This window comes from Lissotriton vulgaris, chromosome 9, assembly GCF_964263255.1.
Source record: "Lissotriton vulgaris chromosome 9, aLisVul1.2, whole genome shotgun sequence".
In the NCBI taxonomy this organism is placed as follows: domain Eukaryota; kingdom Metazoa; phylum Chordata; class Amphibia; order Caudata; family Salamandridae; genus Lissotriton; species Lissotriton vulgaris.
Genome location: NC_141697.1, coordinates 649,923,512 through 649,945,515, shown reverse-complemented (window position 1 = coordinate 649,945,515; position 22,004 = coordinate 649,923,512). Strand labels below are relative to the sequence as shown.

Here is a 22,004-nt window from a genome sequence, read left to right as displayed (position 1 = left end):
AAGTGACACACAGCTTCATAAATGAGGCCCTTTATATTTCTGATATCTGGGGTCGATTACTTGCCCGAGTCAGTAATAGTGAGTTTTGGCTTGTGAATGTGTCTGATGCAATGGAGTTTGTGTTTTTTTATTGTGCTTTATACATGTGCTCTGTTGATGGTGTTCTCCCCCCAAAAAATGTTGATTTTACTATACTAAGGATGCTCTCCTCTATGTTGACCTATTGTTGGGATATTCCACTGGGAGTTTTCATTGGCAAGTATCAATAGCCTGATTCACTTGTACGGCTTGTCAATTATGTCGTAAGCTTATCGATGCCCAACTCAATTTAAGACTAGAAAGCACCCCCAAAACATTTTTAAAAATTCAGATATGTTTGATTGTTTGTGGATGAGTCACAATTCTTTAAAACTGAATTCAGATACAACTGAGGTGCTTGTCATAGGAGATTGTCTGACATTAGACTGAAGTAAGTAACAGGTATCAAAGCTCCAGGAGCCTGTCGGAAGCCAGTTGGTCCGAACCGTCCGGCTTCAAATCAGACAGCCTTCATCGGAATAAGGCTGTCGGATTTGAAACCAACGATGTACGTCAGAAAGCCTCCGACCTCCAACTTACATCATAATAGGACCCCTAATGTGGTTTCAGCTGAGTCTGAATACACCTCATTACTGTGGAGTACATGATAACGTATGGGGTGAGCCAAGGTTAGACAAGACCTCAATTTTACTGTTCTTCAACTACAAGGGAAGGGATGGCCATCTGGGTTGTAGTTGCTACAGGAAGGAAGAGCACACTCCATGTTTGCAGTTGTTACAGGAAGTAAGAGCTCCCTCAATGGTTTAGTGGAAGGATACCCACTGGCGTCTGAGGAATATGTTCTATAGAAGATGTGTTCTTATTAGTGAAAGGATGCTCCTCTAGGGTGCTCATGTCAGGTGAAGGCAGAGCAGCTGCTTTTCTCTAGAGATAATATTATCTAGCATCTCCTAGGGTTGAAAGTAGATTCGTTTGTTTTTGGTGTCATGGTGCTTTCTATCATTTCTCTTCCGGGTCAGAAGGATACACTGGTAGAATGTGGTATTGAGAGTGCGTTGCGGCTGTGTAAGTGAGTACAGATCTTTATGCTAAAAACTGGCGGATGGCGGAACCTTCATAGCAATGCACCTGACCCACAATAACCTCAACAATAATTTCCCCTTTTTTAAGTAGTAGTCTGGGGTTTATGTGCACACTGATACAACATCCACCATCACAATGATAGTTCTATACAGAACTTAACATGTATTAACTTTATAAGCACAGGTGCACCATATATCAAAAATTGTGGGCCCGATGATGAAGCATGCCACCAACTAGGTTGGTGGGTGAGGGCTTTCTAAAGACACCCAACAGGTGCCATCTCCCCTTGACAAAACAATACTGAGTCACCAGTATGATTACAATATAATATCATACCAACCCCATCCCAGCTAGTCCTTTTTTGATTAACTATACATATAAACCGGGGATTTGGACTAGCTATCTGGTCCTCTCTCTCCCTCTTGATACACGCACTTATCGACAGCGCGCAGCTGTGAGAGTATACCTGACCATGGCCGAAAACCATGGCTTGACCTTTTCTGAAAATGACTTGGCAGATATACTATCTGACCCGTCATTCCAAGCAGATTTTAACATCTCTAACACCATCGCACAGACCACTGATTGGGAGACCTTAACAGAGAAAAAGCGCAACAGGATACGCACTATCCTCCATGGGACAATCCTGGCCCAATACCTAAGAACCAATTCAGCTCCAAGAGGGCTCCTAGTATCCAACGCACCCAGGATTTTCCTTGATGACCCTACGTTTAGGAAGGACTGGGCCCAGATCGCCTGGCACTGCACCAGGGACTGGATGATTCTTATTCTCAAGACAGCCAAACGCCTGTCAGACACACTATCCATTGAAATCGAAGAAACAGAGAGACACTTTAAAGCCACTATCACATCATTTAAGAAAAAACTAGATGACCAGAACAGGGAGATCAATGAGTACAAGGACTACCTGACCCAGGCCAAATTAAAAAAATTCGAGAAAGATCTCAAGAAATTCTCCTATGCCAAAGTATATCCATACTCAGAGGAGAACTACACCCCGCCTACTAAAGACACCAACAACCCCAACTCATCAGGTGATGACAGCTCCGTCTCTAGTGACTCTAGCAGTGGATCACAGAAACGGGGAGGAAGAGGACGCAGAGGACAACGATGGCCTAACCACTGGCAAGGAGGACAACCAAACCAATTCTATGGTTTCCCACCGAACTTAAGCCACATGCAGAACCCCTACTTTGGCTTCCCCAACATGTACCCCACCGGTCCTATGCCACTTTTTGCAGGCAACCACGGTCCAAATTTTCCTTTTTTAGGACGGGGCCACAGAACACGAGGTCGCCAAAGAACAACCCAGCACAACAACACGCAGGTACATTGGGCAGAAGAAGGAAACCCAGTGAGCTCCAACACACGCCAGAAGACGAAAGAGGCAACACCAGGAACGAGCAAATAGCGAACTCCACTGTGCAACCGTCACTGGTGTTTAATCTATCCAGCACCCCACTGTCCATCAAGGAACAGGCAGTCCTGGAGAAGGGATTGTCATTCGTGCCAACAACCAGACTTGACAAATTCAAGCTGCATGCTGAATTAGCACAATTCTTCAGGAAACTGAAATTGAAATCCTTCTTTGAGAAAACAACCCCGATCCCACACTACCTGATGACAACCCTAACATCACAGGGCTTAGAGTCAAATCCACCTTCGTCCCACCTCCCTCCACCATCCCGCTTGAGATTACCACATTCGAACAGGCAGTATATCATGACATTGAGAACCTCAACCCAACCACACACTTCAACAATCTGTCATGGGAGGACAGACAGACTATACACCGCCTCCAAAACAACCCCGCGCTAATATTAAAACCAGCGGACAAAGGAGGTGGCATCGTACTCCTTGATAAAACTGACTATGAAACAGAATGCCGCAGACTACTCAGCGACCGCAGGAATTACCGCAGACTAGAACATGATCCAACTGATCGGCTACGAACAACTGTACATACCCTTGTCAAAAGGGCAGCAGACGAGGAACACATCTCCAAACAGGAGGCTGAATACCTTTGCCCAGTACACACCAGAGTACCGTACTTCTATACAGTACCCAAAGTACACAAAGGGGTCATCCCACCCCCAGGCAGACCAATTGTGTCGGGCATCAATTCTGTACTAGAGCCACTCTCTAGATATTGTGACTTTTTCTTGAATCCCCTGGTACAAAAGACCCCCTCCTACATTAAAGACACCAAACACCTGTTACAGGTAATCAATAACATCACCTTCAACCCTGACACACAACTACTGGTAGGGCTTGACGTGGAAAGCCTGTACACTAGTCTCCCACAAGATGCTACCCTGCAGGTACTACATGACATCCTGGAAGCCTCACCCTGGCCTTACCACACTCCGAGGAGCTTTGTACTGGCATGTGCAGCCCTCGCCCTGAAGGAAAACTACTTCGAGTACGACGGCACCTTCTACCTGCAAACGAATGGAACCTCAATGGGCAGTGTTTTCGCGCCGAGCGTGGCTGGACTCTATGTACACCACTTCGAAAGCACCAACATCGCAGTGGAAATCAACCCGTTCAAACACCATATCCTGAAATGGCACAGATATATCGACGATATACTGGTCATCTGGCAAGGTTCACAGCATGAACTGGACAACTTCTTGACCTGGCTCAACTGCAGAGACCCATACCTAAACTTCACAAGTACAGCCAGCAACTATCAACTCCCTTTTCTTGACCTACAAATAACTGCCATGAATGGAACACTGGTGACCACCACCTACTACAAACCCACAGCGAGGAACTCATTACTCCATTTCACCAGCTTCCACCCCCGGCCGCTCAAAGAAAACCTACCGTTCGGTCAGTTCCTTCGGATCAGAAGAAACTGCACAAATGTGAATGATTACAAGTCACAATCCACGGATCTAGCTACAAAACTAGAAAACCGCGGTTACCCTAAGACCATCATTAAGAAGACCCAGAAAAGGGCCAGAAACCAAAACCGGGAAGCACTACTGGAGGACATCATCAAAGAAAATGAGGAACAACCTACTACCTGTGTCACCACTTACAACACTGCCTCCAATGAGGTAGCGAAGATTATCAAGAAGAACTGGAAAATCATTAACTCTGGACAGAGAAACTGGGAGTTACCAAGGTTCGCCTACCAGAGGTGCCATAACCTGCGAGACCAACTAGTCAACACCCGCCCAAAACCACCCCCAAAACCGGCGGAGAACACCATACTCAATGCCTGGGGTATGCACAGAGTCACAGGACATTACCCCTGCAATGACTGCAGTGTATGCCATCTCACATCCCACACTAAAACTTTAGACCTGGAACCTAACAAAATCTGGACCCAAAGGAGCCACACTAACTTTAATTCCCGTAATGTGATTTACTTAATCACATGTACATGTGGCCTCAGATATGTGGGCATGACCACACGTAAAGTTAGAACCAGGATCACCGAACATCGCAGTACGATGCGATGTAAAAAGAATATCAGTAAACTGACAAACCATTTCATCACCCAATGCCACACACCCAATGACTTCTCCTGGACTGTCATTGAGCAAATCCCCGAAAGTCCCATCGAAAATGACAAAAAACTGCTCAATAAAGAACAAAGATGGATATACCGCCTTTCTACATCCACTAATGGCCTGAACGATGCCATTCCCTGGAACTCTTTGTCTATCACGTAATACCCACCCACTTAGCTACCCCTAGAACCCCCCAGCACCACTGGGTAGCATTTTCCCCTGACTAATGGGTCTTGTTTGCTTGTAACCACGTTGACCACCAGCTTCCATGACTAGCAATTTATTTATTGTGTGCTTAACTTGCCCATTCTCTGTAACTCTCTGTATAATCTTAATTATTGGCACCTCTCATATTTCCCAATGAATAACTACCCATCGCGATAATCTCCCATAGCACTGGCAATACTAGGGCGCCCAGAACAGCACAGAAGCATGCGCGGCAATACTGCTCCACCGCGCATGCGCCCTTTCTGATTCCCGTTTCGCGCATGCGCGAAGACTAGCCACTGACTCGCGCGCATGCGCAAACGAGCCACAACGACGCGCTACAGCGCTAAGCAACCAGCGCACCTGCAGCGCGTTAATGACTCGATACTCGAGTCTTTCCCCCTCTAGGTGGCCTCACTCAGCCTATCAGCGCCCAGGCAACGCGACCATGACTCGAAAACTCGAGTCTTTCTACCACCTCCAGGTGCCCTCACTTAACCCATCAGCGCCCAGGCAACGCGAACATGACTCGAAAACTCGAGTCTTTCTATCATTACCTCCACCTCCAGGTGCCCTCACTTAACCTATCAGCACCAGTATATAAACCAGCAGACCTAGCCATCATTTACCGGTTCTGCGAAGGAGGCACAACAGGTCCCACGCCGGCTCTGACCAGTAATCCTGTGAGTATGCTGATCTACCACCTCTACACTGGGTAAGCGCTATTTTCCTCCCTACAGGTTTCCTAACCCCAGTGGTCCCAACTTTGTCTCCTTTATAGGGTCAACCCCATGCCACTTCAATAACCTTGAAGTCTGACCTACCTAAAACTAGCGTAAGCCATAGCCCTTACGCCTAATTTTTTCACTGTTTTCACCAATGTTTTACATTTCCGCTGTTTTAATCACTTCACTACCGAAGTTCTAGTGCGATCTATCACCATAATGGCACCACCAGTACCATTACACTTGAGCCGTGAATAGCCTGCACCCCATCGCTATTTAGCCGGCTGTCAGCACCTATGACAAAATTCTCCTAGTGACTCTTTTTCTCCCATGTATGTTTTGTCTATGTCCCTTTATGTTATTTGTACAGGTGATCTTGAGAAGGGAATCCCCCCTCTCACAGTTAGATACACTTTAGGGCGTGTAGACACATAGCCTGCACTACACAACCCCTATTTTAACCACACACATTTTTATCAGTCCTGAAGAAAGCCAGATTACAGATAAGGCACTGGCTGAAACATGTTGACACATTAAAGGACGTAGGAGGTCGTAACCCGCCTCCAACGTCCCACTGCCTTATTTTTAACCGCTGGCGGAGGCCCATTTAATAAAGTATTCTTACCCTTCGGGTATTGGGACCCCCGCCAAGCCGTTTTAAACTCACTTACTTAACACCCTTCACCGCACACACAGTGACATACCTGCTCCGCTGTAGCCAGGCGTCGTAGCACACCCGGGACACGCTAGGTGTCACTGGGTGGGCCCGATGATGAAGCATGCCACCAACTAGGTTGGTGGGTGAGGGCTTGCTAAAGACACCCAACAGGTGCCATCTCCCCTTGACAAAACAATACTGAGTCACCAGTATGATTACAATATAATATCATACCAACCCCATCCCAGCTAGTCCTTTTTTGATTAACTATACATATAAACCGGGGATTTGGACTAGCTATCTGGTCCTCTCTCTCCCTCTTGATACACGCACTTAGTGGAAGGATACCCACTGGCGTCTGAGGAATATGTTCTATAGAAGATGTGTTATTATTAGTGAAAGGATGCTCCTCTAGGGTGCTCATGTCAGGTGAAGGCAGAGCAGCTGCTTTTCTCTAGAGATAATATTATCTAGCATCTCCTAGGGTTGAAAGTAGATTTGTTTGTTTTTGGTGTCATGGTGCTTTCTATCATTTCTCTTCCGGGTCAGAAGGATACACTGGTAGAATGTGGTATTGAGAGTGCGTTGCGGCTGTGTAAAGTGAGTACAGATCTTTATGCTAAAAACTGGCGGATGGCCGAACCTTCATAGCAATGCACCTGACCCACAATAACCTCAACAATAATTTCCCCTTTTTTAAGTAGTAGTCTGGGGTTTATGTGCACACTGATACAACATCCACCATCACAATGATAGTTCTATACAGAACTTAACATGTATTAACTTTATAAGCACAGGTGCACCATATATCAAAAATTGTGAAAAAACAATAAACTTATTATGAAGACACAGAAGATATTGTCCAAAAATCTTTTTTTGGTTGATGCTTTTATTGTTCCAATAGAAAGAAACGAACAGCTGTTCCCTCCCTCCTGTGGCATGTCTGATGATGAGCCCCCACCTGACAAAGGGGGAGAAGAGCTTGGAAAACAAAGTGGTCAAATCCCCCCTGAACCAGTTGCATCTGGTTCCCCCATGCCCTGCACTACAGACCAAGAGACTTGTGGTATAAGTATAGGGGCTGTGACCCTATGAAATTGTTCAGCTCTTGTGCTGTTCCTGACTGGGGGGGGGGGCGTGCTGCTGCTGGGGCCCAGGAGGAACCACCTTGGGGGCTTACCTCCCTGCTGGAGGGCCCTGTGTGCTGGCCTCCCTGGGCCCAGCTTTGCCCCCTGGACACTGGAGGGTCCTTGCGCCCTAGGAGCGCTATGCCCTATCACTTTCCAGGACTTTAAGAGACTTTTGAAACTTCTAGTGCCTGGTGAGCGCTTTGCTTTATTTCTTTATCTGCCCAGAGAAGAGGAGCGCCTGGCCTCCGCAGCACTGGTCTGCAGAGGCATTCTGAGGAAATCCCGGCGTGGGAATTCCCCTGCACAATACAGGGATCGAGCGGGTGCCTACCCCGCGTTTTGAATACAAGTCCGGCGGATGCCCACCCCGCAATTGTGTCCCTGGAAGCGCGGGTGCCCACCCTGCGTTTGTGCGTGTCTTAAGGCGGGAGCCCACCCCACCCTTATGCTGTTGAGGGAGCCTACCCCGCATCGCCCCCGTAAAAGGAAAAAACAAATGGCTTCCGCTATCGTGTGGCAACCCGGAAGTCAGGCGTTGCCTTTGCCTGGTGGTAGCCTGAAGCAGGAAGAAGCCGCACGATTGCAGGAAGTCCGGGATATGTGCTGAAGCAGAAGCCCGGCAGGAGCCCACTCCGCCCTGGAAAACGGAATAAAAGGAGAGAGAGAGTCCCAGAGGAGGGGGGCCTCTCCCGAGCATGCCACACGGAGGAGACTGAGTCTGCACGCAGCAGCCCGGTGAGTGGGGCTGCATGCTAGCACCTTGCGAGTGCCTGTGTCCTGAGAAGTTGCGGGCCGCTCCAATGTGGGGCATGTTTTGGTCCAAGAGCCCGGGTGGCTCCAACGTGGGGCATGTGTTGCTTCAAGAGCCTGTGTAGCTCCAACGTGGGGCATGTGTTGCTTCAAGAGCCTGTATGGCTCCAATGTTGGTCATGTGTTGCTTCAAGAGCCCGTGTGGCTCCAACGTGGGGCATGTTTTTGTTCCAAGAGCCCGTGTGGCTCCAACATGGGGCACAGTGTTTTCAGGGCCCCAGTGGGGGTCCCGAGGACCAGTGGTGTCCGTGCCTAATTTCCCGTGGAGATAGAGTCCATGAGTGGGTCAGGAGGGCACAGTGAGTGCCAGTGATGATCACAGCTGCACGGCAATTAGCGTCAGCTGCACCGTTTAGGTCTGCGCAATGGCGCACCTTGTGATGTCGCTGCATTGGCAGCCACAAACCCTGACTTTGCTGGACATAGGGTATTTGAGCCCTTCGAGAAGGCCAGTTGGCCTGGGGTCATAGGTAGGATGGTGAAAGGGTGCAAGGCCCTAAGGTGATGTATGCACCTGGTAGTGGTGTTACTGCGGTGCACTACTGAGTTCCTGCCTGATATGTATGGTTTATTCCTCTATTGATGTTTATGCTCATGAGGTTGGCATAATGTGTTTATGCGGGTGAGGCCTAATGCGTAAGGTGTTTATGTTTAGGAGGGTGTCTATTGCTAATATGAGAATGCTTAGGTCATTATGGTACCAGTAGTTACATATTATATTCTACGTTTATTATAAGTCCTACAGTTGCTAAGTTCACTTTGCAATGGTTCTGACAGTGGTCCCAGTGGCACTGTCAGGTGTATATAATCCCCTGTGAATATTGCCCGTGCCAGTTGGCACAGTGTAAATGTGTGATTATGTTTCTAATGTGTTTATAAGAATACAAAGGCTATTTTTTATATAATCTTGGGTGGAGTTTATTTTGTTGTGTGCCTAGTTTGTTGCTGCTGTTCGTGTGTTGCGCAAAAGCTTTACACATGGCACCAGAGATAAGCCTGACTGCTCGTGCCAAGCTACCAAGGGGGTGAGCAGGGGTTATCTTCAGCGTGTAACTCCCTTGCCCTGACTAGAGTGGTGGTCTCTGCCTGGCTTTGGCGCAAGCCTTAGCCAACCAAAAATCCCATTTCTAACACATCTGATCTAGGCTAATGTGAGAAAGTGAGTTTCTGTTGCAGTACCCTCCACTTTTTGCCTGATACCTGATGCACCTTTCCTAGGTGTGCCCTGGGTCCCTGCCAAACAGGTACCCAGGGCCTGTGTTCCTTCCCTAAAACTATAATAAAGAATAAAGCCAATTGGCATCTCTGGCCACATATCAGTCCCTAGTAAGCGGTACCCTAGGTACCCAGGGCATTGTGACCAGAGACGACCCCTAAGGGCTGCAGCACTTATTGTGCAACCCTTAGGGGCCCTGTACCTTGACACCCACACACTGCCTTTGCAGGCTGAGTGTCTAGGTGCAGAACTAAACAAAGAGTCGACATGGAAAACATCCCTGGGTGCCATGCCCACAACCCCACTGCCCTGGCATACATCAGCCACCCATCTAGCTGGGTGCCCTATGCCAGTGGTGTGGGCACAGGTGCATGAGCCCTGTGCCCCTACAGTACCCAGGGCCATTCCTGGGCACTGTAAGTACAGTGATGCCATTAAGAGTATATAGTGCTGGGAGGTTGTCATTACGAACTCCACAGCACCATAATGGCTACACTGAACAAAGACAAGTTTGATATCAAACTTCTCAGCACATTAAACCCACACTGATGCCAGTGTGGGATTTAATGTAAAATGCACTACAGAGGGCATCTTAGAGATGCCCCCTGAAACCCAACCTACAATCCACGTCTGGGCTGAGTGGCTGCAGAGGCTGCCACACAGCAGACATGTTGCTAGACCCTTGGGTGGAGAGCCCCCGCTCTCCTGGGCCTGCAACAATGCACATCCTGGGCGAGGTGCTAGATCTCCTCCCCCAGGATGGGCAGGGGGAAGCTTCAAAGGCATGCCGCCTCTGTGAGCTTCTCCAGATAATTTGCTGTACCCAGCAACTGGCCCCCACCAGTTCTGACCCCCACTCTGGCGGGAAGACTGGCGGGAAAAACTACGTCAGGAAGGGGGGGGTGCCAGCCTGTGCCAACCCCACCCCTCAGGTGGGGGAGACGAGGTGAAGCATGACCCCGGGCTCCGGCCATCTTGAAGATGGAGAGCCCTGCCCAATCACAGCTAGGCTCCTGCCCCCCTTCTCCAGGAGAGGAGCAGGCTAGGGGGTGTACCCACCCTAGGACAGGGACATATTGGTCCCTGTCCTTGCCCTACCTGTAACACCCCTAAATTCAGTATTTAGGGGCTCCCTGAATCTTCCTTCCTGAGATCCAGATACCGAAACAAGAAAGAAGAACAAGAAACAAGAAGACCTGCCGTGCAGCTGCTAAGAAGAGGAAGACACCAACTGATTTGGCCCCAGCCCCACCGGCCTGTCAACCCTCGAACCTGCTCCTGCTAAACCCCGGCGTCTCCAGTGGTCAGCAACCTCAAAAACCCCAGATGACCTAACTGCCTTGTGACTCTGACTACCTGGGTCTCCCACGACCAGTGGTACTGCTCAAAGCAAGTAACAAGCCCTGGCATCAGCCCGGAACCACGAACCCTGCACACTCTGTACCCACCAAGCCTGGCCTGTGCTGGAGTGAACTAAGACCCTGAGGACATCCCCCCGGCGATTCTGACTTGTAATCCAGTGCCCAAGGACCCTCCTCGTCCACCCAGTCGACGCCTGCAGCCTCAGGACAAAGGGCCCCTCTGACCGTGACCAGCAGGGGGTAAGATTTCCTGACCTCAAAAGACACCCCTGCACCCGGCGCCCCACGGCCCCCTGTGCCCAACTCCTGGGTGCCTATCTATCCTCCAAGATCCCAACTTACTCCTCGAAGTGTTGGTCGCTCCTGAAGATCCACCGTCCCCAAGCCTGCAGCCTTTGTTCCCTTTTCAAGATCCTCGTTGGATAACATTGAGCGCCCGACCGCTCAAAAGCACCCTGCACCCAGCCGCCCGAGTGCCCCTGGCAGTGCAACCTGTACCCTATTCTACTTCCCCATTTGCCCTGAGTAAGTGACCAGGAGTCCATCTCCCACAGCCGCGTGGACTGCTAGCCAGCAGCCATCAACTGAAGGCCCCCTGCCTCTCGTTGGATAGCATTGGGCCTAACTACCTCTGCACTCGGCAGCCCCTGTGCCGCTGTGGGTGTACTAACTGTAACTACCCGACCCTGGGGGACCCCTGAGTTTATACCCAGAACATTAACTTCACCAGTCGAGTACTCACCTGAAAACCGATGACTCACTTTCCTGCCATAGGATAACATTGACTGGTTTGACTCGAAAAATCTTCTAAGTGTGAAGTTTTGAAACTTAAAAATATTCATCTAAAATCAGCCGAATAACGAATTTCGAACTACTCACCTGTGATCAGGAGAGAAGCCAGTACTGTACCTTGTAGCCCAGTTCTGAACTGCAAAAGTAATCACAACGGTGTTTGCTAGTAATCTAAATTTCTGCCATAAGAAACAATTGACTGCTTTTCTGTGAAATTTCATCTGTGTGAAGTTTTGAAATGTTAGAATATTCATCTAAAATCAGCCGAATATCAAAATCCGAAGTACTCACCTGTAATCAGGAGAGAAGCCAGTGCTGTATCTTTTAGCCTAGTACTGAACCGCAAAAGTAATCACAACTGTGGTCACTAGTAATCTAAATTTCGTCCATAGGAAACCATTGACTGTTTTTCTGTGAAATGTCTTCTAAGTGTCTACTTTTGAAAATTACAAGTATTCCTTAAAAATCGTACCTACTACTGAGACGTAATTGCTTACCTGTTTTAAGTAGAGACCCCAGTGCTGGACTTAGGATCCCAGTCCTGGATAGTAACGAGAACGACTAGCGACTAGCACCCAGTGGCAGTGGGTGGTCGCTAGCTGTGCGTCAATGCCCCTGTGATCTCGCTCTTTTTTTTAAAAAACGAATATTTTAAGAATTACTTTCTTGTTTCACAATTGCGCTGTTTTTAATTCTGTTTACTCACCCCTAGCCCCGGTCCGACACAGCTGTGTGCCAAATGCTCGGAGGGCTCTCGGGGCTGGTTCCACTTCCGGCGATCATTGAAGGTCAGCGCTCTAGCCTTCCGCGCTTGGACCTACTTAATCCAGGGCCCATGCGCACGCGCAGCGGATGCCACTAGCACCCAGTGGCAGTGGGTTGTCGCTAGCTGTGCGTGAATGCCCCTGTGATCTCGCTCTTTTTTAAAAAAACGAATGTTTTAAGAATTACTTTCTTGTTTTACAATTGTGCTGTTTTTACTTCTGTTTACTCACCCCTAGCCCCGGTCCAACACGGCTGTGTGCCGATTGCTCGGAGGGCTCTCAGGGCTGGTTCCACTTCCGGCAATCATTGAAGGTCAGCGCTCTAGCCTTCCGCGCTTGGACCTATTTAATCCAGGGCCTATACGCACACGCAGCGGACGCGACTAGCACCCGGTGGCAGTGGGTGGTCGCTAGATGTGCATGAATGCCCCTGTGATCTTGCTCTTTTAAAAAAAAACTAATATTTTAAGAATTACTTTCTTGTTTCACAATTGTGCTGTTTTTACTTCTGTTTACTCACCCCGAGCCCCGGTCCGACACGGCTGTGTGCCGATTGCTCGGAGGGTTCTCGGGGCTGGTTCCACTTCCGGTGTTCATTGGAGGTCAGTGTTCTAGCCTTCCGCGCTTCGACCTACTTAATCCAGGGCTCATGCGTCCGCGCAGCGGGCGCGCGCAGCGGGCGCGCGCAGCGGGCGCGCCGGTGGCGCGCTAAAGGCACGCCGGCGGCGCGCTAAAGGCACACCAAAGGCCAGCTCCTCTGCGCCCGTCCACGGACAACCGGGGCTCGGGCCTATCATTATGCCCAATTATTAAATTATTCTTCCAAACAACTTCTGGCACTCCAGGGCAATTGGCTGCTTAGTGCCCCTACCCTCGCTCGCATTGGAAAGCTCGGCATACTACAATTCAACCCCACTATATCATCCCCCCCAGATACACGGATTACCAGACTCCCCTTTGTCACCTGGTACCCCTAAGGCCCTTTCCCGGCCCCCCCATCCACAGCTCCCCGCCTGTTCTATCAATCTATCTTCTTAATACCCGCTCAGCGCTTAAACACCAACTGGAGCTCTTTAATTTCCTAGATACGATTAAACTCAATATCCTATTCCTTACTGAAACTTGGTTCTCATCTGACTCTCTGCCTGATGTTCTTGCGGCTCTCCCTGACTCATACTATGTTGTACGTGCCGATCATCCCGAGGTGAAGGTTGGAGGCGGAGTGGCCCTAATTGCCCGCTCCAACCTCCAGTTCCAGCTCCTGCCATTTCCCTCTATCACAGCCGTTGATTTTTTTGTTGTCCTTTCCGTTTCTCTCGTGGTCCCATTCACATGCGCACATTTCTATCAACCTCCCCAATCTATGCCTCACTTCATCCCTGCAGTACAGGAACTGTTAGCCACGTTGGTGGTCAACAATTCCTCTGTCCTGGTACTAGGCGATTTCAATTTTTGGCCTACTGACCCTCATGAGGATCATATGTCTAAAGACTTTACAGAATCGCTCCGTACTTTGAATTTTACCTCGCATATACACTCCCCTACCCACATACACGGCCACATTCTTGATCAGATATGGTCAGCTAATTTATCTATTTCTTCCCCTTTAGTCACCCCTTGCCCTTGGTCCGACCACTTTTTTATCTCTTTTTCCCTCGACCTAGGAATCGACACAAAGTCCCCTCTCCATAGTAACATCTGGGCACGTAACTGGAATCATGTGGACCTACCCTCACTCTGTTCCTCCCTTTCAGTCTCACCCCACAACATGGCTGACATTTCCCCTAACTCTCAGGTTGCTGCTATCAATAGCTGGCTCTCCGCAACCTGTGATCTAGTGGCCCCCCTTAAACTGGTCAGAACACCCCGCCTCCATGAGGCCAACAGATGGTTCACCATCGAGCTTAAACATAAAAAACTTGCACTTAGGCAGGCTGAGCGCCACTGGAGGCGGGGATACTACTCTGCATCTAAATTACAATACACTACTCTCCTCCAGGATGTTAAGAAAGCCATCCTTCTTGCAAAATCGGAACATTTCTCATCCAAGATTCTCCTTGCGGCAAACAAACCCAAGGAAACTTTTACCATTGTTCATGAGCTAGCCACTTCTGATACAGCTACCCCCAAGCCAGTCCCCTCACAGCTCCTCTGCTACTCCCTCAATGAATACTTCATTGAGAAAATCGCAACCATTAAGCTCAATATTCCCCCGCCTTCCCCTTCCTTCTCATGTCCCCAACCCCCGATTAATCCTTTGTTTCTAGACCAATTCACCCTGATTACCAAGGAAGTTTTCTCTACCCTGCTCATGAAGGTCAAATTAGGGTCCCCCTCGGACAGCTGCCCTGCCCACATTCTGAGAGAGATTTTCTCCGCTTGTCCTGAGCCCCCTTTAACTCTTGTCAATAACTTTCTCACCCAGGGAATTGTCCCTGACCTGTTCAAATCAGCCAAAGTAATTCCTATTTTAAAAAAGCCAGGTGCTGATCCCACCTCTCTCTCCAACTTTCGCCCTATTTCTTTACTCCCATTCCTGGGAAAGATTTTGGAGAGCCACGTTACCACATGCCTCAGTGCCTTTATTGAGGAGAACCACTTCCTGGCTCCCCACTAGGCAGGCTTTCGCCCATCACATTCTACGGAATCTGTTTTCCTTTCCGTCCTGGACGAGCTCAGACGGAGTGCTGTTATCAACTCCCCTCAGGCTCTGTCCGCCACCTTTGACACGGTCGATCATTCCATCCTTCTCGACCGTGTCGGGGCCGCCGACATCTGGGGATCCGCTCTGGCCTGGCTCACCTCATTCTTGGGGAATCCCACACAGGCCGTTCAGCTAGCGGGCTTCTTTGCTCCCACTCACTCTGTCCTTTGTGGGGTCCCCCAGGGCTCCTTTCTCTCCTCCCCCCTTCTTTTCAACCATTACATCTTCCCCCTTATATCCGCTCTGCAAAAAATGGAGGTCACGGTATTCAATTATGCAGATGACCTCCAGCTCATCTTTAATCTTTTCCCCCTCTCTGACTCAATCCTTAACTTCCAAACCATCATGACCTTCATCAGCGACTGGATGAATGGCAACCATCTAAAGCTAAATCCCGATAAGACCGAGCTGGTACTTACGGGCGGCTCTCCCAGTCCCTGGTCCTCTGCTTTCTGGCCTCCCTCCCTTGGTCTTCCCCCCTCACCCTCCGCTTCTGTAAAAACTCTGGGTATCAAAGGCAGCCAGGACCTCACAATGCGCCCCCAGATTAGCACTGTGGTTTCATCATGCTTTTTGACTCTCCGAACCATACGCAAAATATCCAGCTTCTTCTCTTTTACAGCTCTCAAACTCATTCTTCTTGCCATGATCTTGTCACGCCTTGATTATGGCAATGGCTTGTATGTAGGTGTTCCAGCATATGAACTCCGGCGCCTACAACTAATTCAAAACCAGGCGGCCCTCCTGATTTATAGACTCCCTAAATCCCACCATGTCACTCCACTGTTAAAAACTCTCCACTGGCTGCCCACATTTGAACGTTCCTTATTCAAGATGGGCTGCATGATATTCCTGGCTCTGGCTGGCACTGCTAATCAACAACACCAGTCCTAGTTCTTATGGCAATATTCATTTACTGGACTGTAAACATCCATGGTCGAAATTCGTTATCCAAGGGATCTCTTTAGTCTCAAGATAATCCTACGATGTTTCAATCTACTGCCTCTTTAAAACAACAACCTCTCTGATCTATACAGACAGGACAGACTCACCAAAAATGGGGTTCGAGACACGCTTTTGTTTTAGCTTGATGGCACCGATGATGAGAACAGGGCCATCCTGGTGAGTACCAACCAGGGGCCCCATTGGTGGTGCGCCCGTGAGGTGCCATCTCGCTTTTCACACATTTTTTGTTTGTGCTGTCCTGTCTGTATAGATCAGAGAGGTTGTTGTTTTAAAGAGGCAGTAGATTGAAACATCGTAGGATTATCTTGAGACTAAAGAGATCCCTTGGATAACGAATTTCGACCATGGATGTTTACAGTCCAGTAAATGAATATTGCCATAAGAACTAGGACTGGTGTTGTTGATTAGCTTACAGAGTGGAGGGCGTCCTAGTTCTGTTTGTCTTTCCCTCTAGACTCCTATTTTTGTAGTGTCTGGCTGGCACTGCGCCAGCCTTTATCAATTCCAAAATTAAAGCTTATGCCCCCAATAGAGACTTGCGTTCCTCCTCCCAGCTTCTCCTGTGTGTTCCTCGCTTTAGGAGGAAAAAATTCAGAAGCATAAGGTTTTCCACCCTGGCCCCCCCTTTTTGGAATGCCCTTCCTTTTTCTACTAGGTCCATTCCTATCTATCTGGATTTTCGTAAGGCCCTCAAAACCTTCTTTTTCTCTCACGCCCTCTCACCTTAAGCAGCCTCCTCTGTCTCCTCTCGAGCTTTCCGTCCTCAGCGCCTAGAAACCACTCGGTGATCGAGCGCTATATAAAACCCTTAACTTCAACTTCTACTTTAACTGCAACTTGATTTTCCTCCCGTTTGATAACATTGCCAGATTATCATTGAAAAGTTTCTAAGTATGAACTTTTGAAATAGCTTGATATTTCTTAAAATTCATAGCAATAGCCAAATCGTTTTTGTTAAACTGTTTCCAGATTAAACACCAAGACTGGATGTATGATCCAGTCCAGGGACTACAAAAATAATCGATAAAGTAACTAACTGCATTTATGTAGAAAACCCATTGAGCTCAATGTTTACTTGTGTTTAGAAGTGGTTTGCCTACTGCAACCATTGTACCTATTGTGTTTACAAAGTTTATTGCTTCTTGGCAAAGTAATTATATGAGAGTACTCATATCGAGAAAAGTACAGTTTTTTACCTGTTGGTTCTAATAATAAAACAACTATATCTTTTGATATAAAAACAATTGGCCCAGAGTTCAGTCCTTGAGTGTGTGAAACCTTTTGCTGACTGAGTGTGTACAACAAATGCTTTACACTGTCCTCTGGTACTGCCTTACTGCTCGACCAAGCTACCACTTTAGAGAGTAAGGTCACACCTGGCTTTAACCTCTGTTATACCTCTGGGGTTTGTGGACTCTATACACACTGTACCTTATTCTGGTCCAGTATATATAGAGCCACTTTCTCACAGGTACCATCAGTGAGCAGATGTTTCAGGGTACCCTTTTTAGAACAGCTTTTGGGATTCCCCAATCTAAGCTTCTTTTAGACTTCCAATGTTGGTAAAAATATGTTTCTGAAATTGTCCTCGGAGTTCCATCAGTATGTGGCTATCGTGAACATACCCTGTCTTCTGGAGGACTCTGAATCTTCTCCCACTGCAGCGACGGCTCAGTCTGCTTCAGAAAATGGTGGTACACACTCAGGAAACCATGCATATCCCTCTTCAGGAGCTGGGGCAGAAAATGGTGGCAGCATTAGACAGCAAGTGGGGGCAGAATGCCAAAAATGAATAGCTTTCTCCTCTTTTGCACCCGACTTCACCCAACAGTGTACCCCTCGAACTGTGACACCTGTAGATCAGTCATTGAGTGATGGCCTTGCGGTTACAGCTGCTGACCAGCAGTGAAGTACTACTCTTGTAGTGCACCCCATTGCCCAGGACTGTGAGTGCTGCTCTTGCAATGTAAACTATGACCCAGGACTGGGAATGGCTCTCTTGCATTGCATTTTATATTGTGAATAAGGACACACCCATGCAGCCCACCTGGACTGGCTAAGCATAATAATCTGTAAAATAAGGTATTGTGGTAAAAGGCATCCCACAGGACGTTTGTTCTTAAGTAGTACAGACGCGATGCACTTCCTGTGACACCTGGAGGTCAGTGTTGCAGCGCTGGTCTTACACTGATAGATGCCAACTATGGCAACGAATGATATTATTACTGTCACAGGCGCTGCTGGCTTCAGAAATTAACATGGATTCAAAATGAGAAAAGTGCCAAATAAAATGACTGGTTTTACTGTGGCACCTGAAGGACAAGATGTTAGAATTGGGGGTCTCTGGTTGGCGCAAGAATTCACTTGTGACAAGCAGGGACCCTCTCCTCTAAGTCAGGGCGAAGGATGACCCATTAGAATTACCCTTGCTAAGGAGTGTTTTTGTGTGTGTGTTTTTTAAAGTAACACATGCCTATCAGGCTGGTAGTCTTGTGCGTACAATGAAAGAATGACATATGCAAGACAGCACACCAACCTGGGCTTCTAGTGTGACATCTGTCTTTAGCAAGTCTTCGAGGCCCTCGGGCACAAAGTCTGGGTTCCAGCAGCCGTCTTCAGGAACTTTGTCAGAAGAAGGCAGACCTAAAACCGAGAGAGAATTTTTAGCACTCATTGGCTATAAAAATACACTAAGGTCCACCTCTCAAAAGAGCAAAGTCCCTTTTACATCTTCTCGAGGTATTCACTCCAGGCGGGGTGCATCCCGAAGAAAAAAGCGCATTCATGGGTGCTGCGCTCACCATCTTCTGAGGTTGCATTTTCAGTACATGGATAGGCATTTGTGCTGCCAAGACTGTGGCAGTATTTATGTGGGCGTGGTTACCCAGAGAGTGAACCCACAGCCTGGGCGAAATGCAGCAGCTGAACATGAACAATTGCAATGAAATGTAATGGAGATTTCAATATTGGACACTTCTCACGCCGAAACACCATGCTCCCAAAGAAATGGACTTGGCAGCCCTATGTATATCCATTTCCAAAATGGTGGCTTTTCCACAGCTAGTTGCCAGAAGTTCCAGAACCAAGATAAAGACTCTGGGGCAGATTTACAAGCCCCTTGCGCCCCTTTCATGCTGCCGTTGCGTCACTTTTGTGACGCAGCGGCGGCGCAAAAGATGCGCCATGGTGCGGGGTACTTACAACGTGACGCATCTGGGAGATGCATCACGTTGTAAAGCCCTGCACCAGAAGGAGGCGTTCCTGCGCAGGGGGGGGCGTTCCGCGCAGGAACGCCTCCTAAAAGTGGTTGAGTGAAATCTACAAGATTTCACTCAGTCACTTTGGAGCCAATGCTGCATCAAAGCCCTGCGCCTGCTTGAAGCAGGCGTAAGGATTGAGGCAGCTTAACAAGGATAGGGCCCCCCAGAGCCTTGCTGGAGCTGCGTCACGCTTGCGAAGCAACTCCAGCAATGCGCCGCCTTTACGGCACAGATGCGTCACGCATCTGTGCCGTTTTTGCCCATTGGTGCGCCGCATTGTAAATGCGACGCATCGATGGTGGCGGAGGCATGGCGCACAATAAGTGGCGCATCCCTGCTAATATGTAGGGATGCGCCACTTATTGTAAATCTGCCCCAACCTTTTTCCTGTGAGGTAATTTCCTTTTTAGATCATATATAAGGAGTTATTGGTAGGAGAGGGACGAATCAAAATGCATTTTTCCCCTATTTTTCATCGCATTCCTCAACCATTTGCTATCATTTTTGTCCCTGTTTTTTTGCTCCCTTTTTTCTGCAGCTATATTCTAACTTTAATTCCTTGTTTGTGGAATATCTTTATCTTTGCAGGACTCATTTCTGTGGCCTGATAAAGGGAGGGTTTGGTGCCTTGCTTACCACAAATCTCCATTACTCATTATCACCTCTCAAAACCTATGAACATTACCAAAGCATTTTTTCCCTGCCACGTGTGGCTATTTCCCCGTAACTGCGCTCCTATTAGGGAGACAACTGGCACCATTCACTTAAATATTAGGAGAGCAAAGTGTGCATCTGAAGTGGTGGAGATTAAATAGCTTGAATTTAGATCAAAGACTACGCCTCCCTATCAATCTAAATAAGGTTTCAGCCTTCCTTGAATGGCCTTCTCCTACCAATGTTAAAGAGCTACAAAGTTTCCTCTGATTTGTAGCATCAATTTATTATATATTTTGACAACATACGGAGTAACAGCACTCATATTTTTACAAAAGACATCATGAAAGTTGTTTTTTGTTGGAATGGTCGAGCTGAACAGGAATTTACTGTTCTTAAAAAAATGTTTCTTCAGGCTCCAATTGTGTGCCATTCAGATACCTTTAAGAAGTTAATTGTAGAGCACTGTTTCCGATATAACAGCGGGATGAGTCTGTTTTAATTGCAGAAAGGGATCAGCGATATTATCCTGTGTTGTATTTGTTTCATGATTTGCCAAAGAGTGAATAGAAATATTATGTCCTTCAAAGAGAGCTATTAGCCCTAAAGATGTTTTATAATGAAGGGAGGCATCTTTTGATGCACACCAGTAAGCCTTGGCAAATTCAAACTGTTTATAGGAATTTGCAGAATCTACGAAACCTTCAAAGTAGAATCACTTTGCAAGCTAAATGGGATTTTTTTTTACACTTTATGATTTCGAGCCCGATTTATTATTTGGCCCATCCTCCTGCCAGGGAGACAAAGTAAACTGTTCCCTCTCCACAGCAGAGGGACTGACCGCAACATTTATAAATTTATAAATGACCATCAAGCAGGTGGTCATTTATAATGCTTCGGCAGGAACCACCGTAATGGTGGATCTTGACAATTCATTTTGCTGTTTGGTGCAGGGATGCATCAACATGACACAGCCTTGCACTAAACAGTTTTTTTTTTCTTTTCAAAAAGAAAATCCCCATTATAGGATTTTCTTTTTGTAAATAAAAAAATGTAATGCTCTGCTATCATGGTAGTCATCTCCTATGGCAAGGGAACATAATTAGCATTTTACTGTCCCTTGGATAGTAAACAAAATGGCCATATGTCCGCCCATCTTCATTGTGTGGACAAACATATAGCCATTTCTCTGACGGCCCTTCCTTCAACGGGCCGGCAGAGAGGCTTGGCTATGGCGGTGATGGAGTAGTCACAACCATAGCCAAACCTATTGTCCCCCTGCATTTAAAGCAGGCAGGAAGACCATTATGTTGGCAGTATGTATAATCCGTCGCCATTGCAATAGAGTATACATTCCGCCAACATACAGATCTGCCCTCAATTTTACATTTCAGGCTCAAATAATATTTTGCTGAGGCCTTATCTTGTTATCATGAGTCACTACTTACCTGGGATAAATCAATAATTATCCCTCCAGTAAATGACAGGACCTTCAATTAAACACATGTTGTGTATGACAAAATGAATTTTATTTCAGTCAGTAAGCTATTTTTATTTCAAATAAATAAAAGCACAGCTTGAAAAGATGTGTATGTGTCACAATTCTGCTATTTCCGTCCATAAGGGATCGAAGACCATGTTAGAAGCAGGTTTACATTTTTTGGGCAGCCTACTGTTCATTCTCATGTTCCAGAATATATTATTAATTGTCCTGTATGTACTCCACATAAAGCATCACATTCCAATTATTTTGGACATCTATAGCCCTTATCAATGGCTCCTGAACCATGACATACCATCTCTCCTGACTTTTTAACAGACCACCGACCTGCAGGCTAGGGCGCTCGACCTCGTACCCGGGGATCTGGGTTCGAGTCTCGGTAACGACGCCAAAAACCTCCTGTGATTCTGGGCAAATCACTTAATCTCCCCGTGCCTAAAATGAATGTGTGTCCTCATGTAACGTAACTGGTGCTATGTAAAGCGCTCTGATACCCGATTCGGTTCGGGTATAGTTCGCGCTATATAAAACTGCAAAAAAAATATTGAGTAACAGTGGTTACTAATGACACTTTTTCAAAGATGACACA

The 22,004-nt window shown here is 47.5% G+C and overlaps 1 protein-coding gene across 2 annotated transcripts in view; it reads right to left on the bottom strand.

The window, feature by feature from the left end:
* LOC147692039 (UTP--glucose-1-phosphate uridylyltransferase-like) overlaps positions 1–22,004 on the bottom strand; it is a 119,008-nt gene that overhangs the window by 28,853 nt on the left and 68,151 nt on the right. For both annotated transcript variants that reach the window (XM_086938346.1, XM_086938345.1), the window contains 2 exons: positions 18,537–18,643; positions 17,626–17,733 (listed from right to left, as the gene is read on the bottom strand). In XM_086938346.1, the coding sequence (XP_086794472.1) occupies positions 17,626–17,718 (93 nt within the window). In that variant the 5' untranslated portion in view covers positions 17,719–17,733; positions 18,537–18,643. The remainder of the gene's footprint in view (positions 1–17,625; positions 17,734–18,536; positions 18,644–22,004) is intronic.